This window comes from Oscarella lobularis, chromosome 19 (genome assembly GCF_947507565.1).
Source record: "Oscarella lobularis chromosome 19, ooOscLobu1.1, whole genome shotgun sequence".
Classification (NCBI taxonomy): domain Eukaryota; kingdom Metazoa; phylum Porifera; class Homoscleromorpha; order Homosclerophorida; family Oscarellidae; genus Oscarella; species Oscarella lobularis.
Window position 1 is genome coordinate 998,147 of NC_089193.1, and position 7,478 is coordinate 1,005,624.

Genomic DNA, 7,478 nt, shown 5'->3' on the forward strand with positions numbered 1-7,478 from the left:
TGTAGGTAAAACTGGAGAAGTTCAATAGCACTGAGTTGGCCAAAGTTGATAAGGCTGCGTCTACACTTTACCAGAAAATTCCTTCGTTGGCACAATGCCGAGCACGTTGTGCAGAGGATGAAATTGCCAACTTCTGGAAATGCATTGAGCAAGGCAGTGTTGTAAAACCGGTGATAGTTAAACTATCCTCTGTCTTCTACACGTCTTGCTATCTTCTTCATAAGAAAATCGGATCCGCGATGTCCGATGACGTACTTGAACAGTTGTGCAAAGTTTCTGTAACATTGTGGAGGTGCTGCCAAGTGTTACGTCGCTATCTCTGCGAAAAAATTTACAATCCCGTGGTAAGTTGTTTTTGTATCAATTCATATCTAAAAAAACGTTCAACAACTTAGATAAGTGAAATAAAAGATCGTCTTTGTCAATCAGCCAAGGAAGACTTTTCTGTTCAACTTCCATTGGAGTATACTTGCCCAGCTGCAAATGATGCACTAACTCCAGCTGAAATTGAGCTTAGTCGTATTCTTCGAGCATTTGCCAAAATAAATAGCAGGGAAACAGCGGCCAGATTCCTGAGTTCTCTTGATATATCTTATAACGAGTCAGAAGAAGGGTCAGAGATTGAGGTAAACTTAAATAATTAAACATTATTTTATTTTAATCGATATCTCTTTCTTTTCTTAGGAGCTAAGTCCTGATCTTCTTGAGTTGTTGCTGGCAGAGGCCAAAAAGGATTCATCATTGCCTTTAAAAGATGCAACTGGAGAAAAGTCCACTTTTCATCCACAGCCGTCTAAACTTGTACTTGACGAGGATGACAGCAATTCGTTGGAAGACTCTTTTAGTGGTTTTTATTTGAAATCGTTACCTAGAAAAACTAGCGTTTCCTCGACCAATAGCTCCGGCTTTCACAGATTGGGTCAACGTGTTCCGTCGTTGGCAAAGCGAAAGCCCGAGACATCTCAAGCTTCTTTAGAAGAAGAGCTGAAACGCGTTGCCAGCAAGTCTTTTCCAGGAATCGTTTGTGCTAACGCTTCGGCACTACCTTCTTCTCTTCTAAAAGAAAGCGCTCAATCTACAAATATACAAAGAAAAGCCAAAGTTCCTGCTTCAAATTTGTCGTCAGAGTACGTGCAAAAACTTCTGCGAGAAGCATCTCTCAAAGATCAAATGGAAATGCAACAATCCAAGTCAAAAGGTTTATCGGAAGGAAACAGCGGCAGAGGAGTACTAGAAAAACTTTGTGAACTCAAAACCATGCAAGTACGTAGTTCTTTGTCCTCTTCCACACATTCTATCTGCATACTGTTCCTTGCAGGAAGAGGTTCGCATGACGTACACGGGTCTCTCAGACATTTTAGCTGAGATAAAGAGTGCGTTTCTTTACCACCTGCGTAAAGCACAGTTGAATCTTGTGAAGGATGACGACAAACGCAGCATAAACACAGTACCAAAAGCGCGGTGCTTTACAATCTTATGTTTTTACTCGTGTTCTTTAGGAAATGGAGTTCATATTCTGTCTGGACAACAGTGGAAGTATGGGAGGCGAAAAATGTCAAAACGCTTTGACCGCTTTAGTTCTGGCAATGGAAGCGCTAAACAAGTTGGAAAGCAGATTCGCAGTAATGAGATTTGGTGGCGAAAAAACTCAGGTATATATACAAGGCTGTCGTTGGATGATGGATATCTCTAAATATCTTAGTGTTGGCTTAAACAATTTTCTGATCCTTTTGACGAGGAAAGAGGCGAGTTTATTCTTGAAGCAATGGACAACAAAGAGAAAACCCGTCCTGCCGATGCTATCAACTGGGTGCTCAATAGCGCTGACGGATTCCGCCGTTGCTCTGACGGCTCAATGCTAAGAACTATCATCTTGCTCACAGATGGTAGGTTTTGGTTCAGCACACAGGAGCAATTGTTATAACCGTTGAATGTCTAGGCATTTCAGAACAAATGGACCGTAATATGTACCGAGAAATTTTTAGGAATGCTAAAGTTGGCGGCATTCAGTTTATCATAGTCAACTTCAGAACAATTTCGTTAGCAGAAGATTTGTACCTCGATGCAGGGGCAGAAGCAAGGCAGCAGAGAAAAGTTGATAATGCTTGCGAACAAATTTCGAGTTTCTGCGTTCATGTAAATCCCGATGATTTGGCTGCTGTCGCACCCAAACTAGCCGAAATGATCATGAAAGTGATGACAGAACACTTGAATAGTCGAAGAAGTAGTTTGGAGGACACAAGGACCAAAAAGGTAGAATTTCATTTGCAAGGAATTCCCTCTTTTTTCACCTTTGAAAAAGCGGAAGTGAGAAATGTAACTTTTGCCTTCAGTCAGTAATATTTCTTCTGTTAGGCCTTTTTATCCAAAGCAGTAAAAGATCTCGAGCTAGAGAGAAGTGGAAAGCCATTAGTTCTTCTTCGAGAACTGCACTCATTTCGACGAATTCTTCCTGATACTTCGGATGTAAACGATATCAAAGACCACTTTGAAAACGAGGTACATTTTAGAAGGATTTTCCTGTTTGGAAAGAAGTCGCAGAATATGTTATCCGCATTTCTGTTTAGGAGTTTAAACAAGAACTTCAGACATTACTAGAAGGCAGCTTTTCTACGTTGCCAGCAAACTTTAGCCAGATGCCTAGGGTTTGGAGAGAAAAAACTGCAGCTATAAGCGCTACAATCGACGTAGGTGTTTTACTGTACTGCAGGTAGATTTTTCACGGTAGAATTTGGTTTCAGGAACTTACGAATATTTTTCTTGAACTTCTCTACCCCAAAAACAAGTTTACCAAATGGCAACCTTCACTCTCTGGCTCCTCTTTGCACGTTCCATCGCTGCTGAAATTGATCCAAACAAACTACACATACAAACGCATCTTTCGCAAAAGAACGGGAGGAGGAATTTCTAAGTAAAAATATTTTTGTAACGTTTTCTCACACGTTTGCTGATCTCTTTGATTAGATATGACGTGTGCTTTCTTTTGGACGTTTCCAACTCAGTTCAAGGATCTTGCCTGCGTTCTGGTGCCCTTGCTATAATTGCAATGGCTACCGCGCTGGACAACTGTGAAATTAAGTCATTCTCCATTCTTTCCTATTCTGGAAAAGTCACCCTTATCAAAAGCTTTTCAGAAAAATGGGGAGACGCTTGCGTCCTCCGTTTGCTTGCTGCCGCAAACAGCACCCTTCCTGAGAGTCTTGACGCTGACGGCATTCACATTGCGGTCAACTACTTCATCGCCAACGAAAGCTCAAATCCAAAGCAGCTGTTTGTGTTTACCGACGGATTTGGATCATCTGGTGACCGCCTTCAACACGAAATAAAAAGAGCCACTTTGGCTGGTGTGGACGTAGTAGGTGTTGGACTTGGGCTAGAACAGACTGCTGTCGACAAAGCCTACTATTCTTACGTTACAGCTGCAACTGTGGCACATCTACCAGAGGCATTGAGAGGACTTTGTTCTTCGCAGCCTTCCGCCACAGAAACCCCTGACTGGTACAAACAGGAGTCAACAGCTATGCAGCATATTTCGAGTAAAGTTAAGGAGGAGTGGAAAACGCACAAGAATCGCAAAATATATGAAGGTCTTGCCGATCATATAAGTGACAAACTGAGCGTTGCTCATCATGTCTACCTTGAGAGTATGACTGGTTTTAGTGCATCAATGAATCTAGATGTTTGTTACGTTATTGATGGCACAGGAAGCATGTCATCTTACATACGAGAAGCGAAAACGTGGATTGTTGAAATAACTAAAGATCTTTGCAAAAGTCTAAAGGAATGCGGACGTCAAGGTGATGTAAAAGTCGCTTGTGTTATTTACCGCTCGAGCTGTTGCTCAACCTCTCCTCGAAATAGGGCAGATATATTTGATTTTGACTTTGCTGAAAATCTAAGTCAAAGAATTCAGTCGGTTACCTGTAGCGGTGGATGTGGCCCTGCCGCGGACGTAATGGGGGGGATTGAATGGGCTTTGAACCTTAGTGGATGGCGAAGCGATGCTGTTCAATACCTTATCGAAATGGGAGACGAGTGTCCACACGGTGCCTACTGGAATAAGGTCTCAACTAAAGACGACGTATCGGCGGACAAGATTGAGAAAGACAAGCGCTTGATTCGATCAATTCGTGACAGAAAGATGAAATTTATTTTCTCGACTGTTGTTTCCGGAGTGCGAGAACGTCTTGGCAAAGGTTTCAAAGAGAACTACGATTCTGCGAAAGATGGCTTAGAGCTACAGGAACTTGACTTCTGTGGTTCCACCACTGGCGTTAAAATACAATCACCGGGAGCAGAATTCAAAAAGATCATACTCGAATCCATTTTGTCGGAAATTCTGTAGACGTCACTCCTATTGAGCTATCATTTGTACGGTTTGCTGTGGAATGTGTGTTGTTTTGCGTCTGCTATGGTATTTTTGCTGCTGCACTGGGCTACAATTACTTAACTGTTCTTTTTTTCGTATTTTATGGTGCACTGATGTAATAGGTTTATATTTTTGTCTCGGTACCTGAGTACCGAGACATAGTTTTTGGTATGTAAAAATTTTGTTTGTTGCGTACCGGAAAAGTGGTCGGTGGTACGCTGTCGCGACTGCGTCCGTCAGGTGTCCGATACATTGTAGTTGTGCACCTGGGTATTTGTTAGGGTCCTTGTCTTTTAGTTTCGGAGAAATTCGAGTCCTTTCGTAAAATAGGATGTGACGTCACAGAGTTTGGAATGCTCGTTTGCATCTAATTACCAGGCTTCTTGATGTGGAGGGTGGATACGTTTCCGCCTTGCCAGAGAAGTTTGGAATGCTCGTTTGCATCTAATTACCGGGCTCCTGGTCATGTTTTCGGTACACCCGTTGTAACAATGCGTTTACCTTTCGGTTTTTTCAAGGACGTGCCGATGTGCGTTTGCGGCGTTCGGTTTGTTGTTCCGGAGCTTGGGCAAAGTGATGAAAACTGACATAAGAAATATGAAGGGATATGTGCCCGTGTCTGTGGGGCTTGGTTAGGTACTGATCGCTCTTCATTATTTAATTCTATGCGCGAGGGGCCTGGGAGATGGCGTTGTGTCCGTCGCTGCAGCAGTTGAAGCCACGCTAAGGAGCTCGGCATTGTGACTCGCTGAAATGAGCGATGTGAATGAGGTGCGTGCGGTGTTTTGTCTAGACGTGGTAGGGAGGCGTGAAGGTATCAATTTTCCATTTCTCGTGGAAGCGTGGTGAGTCGCCTAAATGCTCACCATGGTACCAGTCAAAATAAGCGAAACGCCTCTCTACCGTAGTCAAAATACCACGCGTCTCATTTGCCGCTCATTCAGAGTCAGCTAGTCACGCTTGCTGCACTGCTCATCATAGCCTCTGCTGCTGCAGAAATGAACGTGCCGGCATCGCCGCCCATGATAGAATTTTTGAGCTACCTGAAGTACCTAACCAAGCCCTCGACAGACACAAATATCTCTGCCATATACATTCTTTCGCCACTTCGCCCATGCCCTAGGAAGAACTCAATGCCGCAAACGATAAGGGCATAGATCGGCACAGAAAAGAACTGAAAGGTATACAGTAGTTCCCAACTTCTGTGACATTTTCGAAAAGATCGAGCGAGCCCTGCCCTAACGATCACCGAGGACACACATGCACGGCTTCCCCTAGCTAGCTGTCGCTCGCAACTGTTAGCCCGAGCGCAAAAGCTAGCTGACCAAACGCGAAAGAGCTAGGGCTATGCTAGCGACAGGTTGACAAACGGAGTTTAGTGGGGTCCCGGGACCCTGAAAGGAGTAGCTAAGGGGCAGGTGACCACTCCTGGACCCGAATTTTTCCAGCATTTCGGTTTTTATCACCGGCGACGTCGATTTGCCAACAGTTCAAGCTAAACGCTAAGGAGAAGAGTAGTGTACAGCATTCTTGCTGAGCGAATGAGGAGTGTCTTTTGACTGCGGTAGGGAGGCGTGATAGACGGGTACCATGGCCGGGTGTTCTCAGTCTCACACGAGAAATGAGGCGGCGCGTGCCGTCTGCTTCGCAGACCAGACGGCGCGTGCCGTCTGCTTCGCAGACGGCGATTACGATTACACTAATTAACAGCGCCTCCCTGCCGCCCCTGCTGCCGCTCTTGGACCATTTTTAAAATTGTCTTGGACGATTTTTGAAATTGTCTTAGACAATTTTTAAAAATCTTCGACGATTTCTAAAATTGTCTTTGGCCATTTTAAAAATTGTCTTGGACGGTTTTTGAAATTGTCCTGAACCTTTTTCAAATTTGTTTTGGACGATGTATCCGGCAGTAATTATTGCAAGCTACGGGCTGTCATAACGTGTAGTATGGGTCGGCGATAGCTCATGCCGACCCATGTGGGCAGAACCCTGTAGGCCAACCATTTGTTTCCGGAGGGCGGGGTTGTAAAAAGGTTGGCGGCAGTAGGGGGCGGCAGGGGAAGCGCTGTTAATTAGACTGGTATGGTGTTTAGGCGGCGGTAGTGGTCGTCCGATCTGGTGTAATCGTAATCGCCGTCTGCGAGGACAATGTCTACGAGAAGCAGACGGCACGCGCCGCCTCATTTCTCGTGTGAGACTGAGAACACGCCTCTCACCACCAAAAGACACTCCTCATTCACAGCTCAGAATGCTGTACACTACTCTTCTCCTTAGCGTTTACCCTGAACTGCTGCCGAAACGAACAAATCGACTTCGCCGGTGATAAAAACCGAAATGCTGGAAAAATTCGTCAAAAATGTTTTAAAATGGTCCAAGACAATTTTAAAAATCGTTTTCAGACATATTAAAAATATTCAAGGCAATTTTAAATATCGTCCATGACCTTTTCGAAAATCGTCAAGACAATTTTTAAAATTCTTCAAGGCAATTTTAAGCATCGTCCAAGGCAAGATTTTAAAATTGCCTAGGACCATTTTAAAATAGTCTTTGACGATTTTTAAAATTGCCACGGAATTTTTAAAATTGCCTATTTTATCTATCCTTCCATACCTTCTTCCCAAACTAAAAATATTCTCGGCAGAACACTGTAAAACTCCTGCTCTAAAAACCCACTACATACGGTCTTGCGTTTGTAACAGTAAAATGAAATGCAAAGGCGTGATCAATCTGTATGATTGAGGAAGAGAAGAATACTTGATCATCGATGATAGTATTCATCATCATCACCATCAAGTACCCTTCTCTTTTTTCCTTCACGTTGCACTCTGCTTTGTATTTACTGTTACACCTGCAATTTTATGCAAGACAAACTGAGACATTTTTCCAAACAAAAACTTGTTGTTCTTGTTGTTGGTAGAAGAACGCTGTCGTTTTTCCGCACGGCAACAAGTACTTCTCTCGACGACGTGTATTTGTTCACTATCACTGCGCAGTCGCTATCAATCGCTATGAGAGTTATGATCAATTTAAGCGCGAGTGCATTTCGTCGACATCGATTGCTTACCCTGACTAACGCTTTCGTCTTTCCTCAATAAGGGAGCTTCGCTCG

General features: G+C 43.7%; 1 protein-coding gene and 1 long non-coding RNA gene across 2 annotated transcripts in view; one reads left to right on the forward strand and one right to left on the reverse strand.

The window, feature by feature from the left end:
• Window positions 1-4,564, forward strand: part of LOC136198321 (uncharacterized) — a 30,642-nt gene extending 26,078 nt beyond the window's left edge. Inside the window, exons 3-13 of the mRNA XM_065988233.1 lie at window positions 6-344; window positions 396-626; window positions 685-1,263; window positions 1,319-1,447; window positions 1,500-1,652; window positions 1,703-1,886; window positions 1,940-2,307; window positions 2,356-2,499; window positions 2,568-2,687; window positions 2,742-2,911; window positions 2,965-4,564. Coding sequence (XP_065844305.1) covers window positions 6-344; window positions 396-626; window positions 685-1,263; window positions 1,319-1,447; window positions 1,500-1,652; window positions 1,703-1,886; window positions 1,940-2,307; window positions 2,356-2,499; window positions 2,568-2,687; window positions 2,742-2,911; window positions 2,965-4,345 — 3,798 coding nt within the window. The 3' untranslated portion in view covers window positions 4,346-4,564. The remainder of the gene's footprint in view (window positions 1-5; window positions 345-395; window positions 627-684; window positions 1,264-1,318; window positions 1,448-1,499; window positions 1,653-1,702; window positions 1,887-1,939; window positions 2,308-2,355; window positions 2,500-2,567; window positions 2,688-2,741; window positions 2,912-2,964) is intronic.
• Window positions 4,565-4,785: 221 nt separating this feature from the next.
• LOC136198407 (uncharacterized) lies at window positions 4,786-5,073 on the reverse strand. Its single transcript, XR_010672799.1, has 3 exons — window positions 5,010-5,073; window positions 4,871-4,952; window positions 4,786-4,813 (listed from the first exon to the last, which is right to left on the reverse strand). It is a non-coding gene; the product is annotated as an uncharacterized lncRNA (long non-coding RNA).
• Between the last annotated feature and the right edge of the window lie 2,405 nt (window positions 5,074-7,478).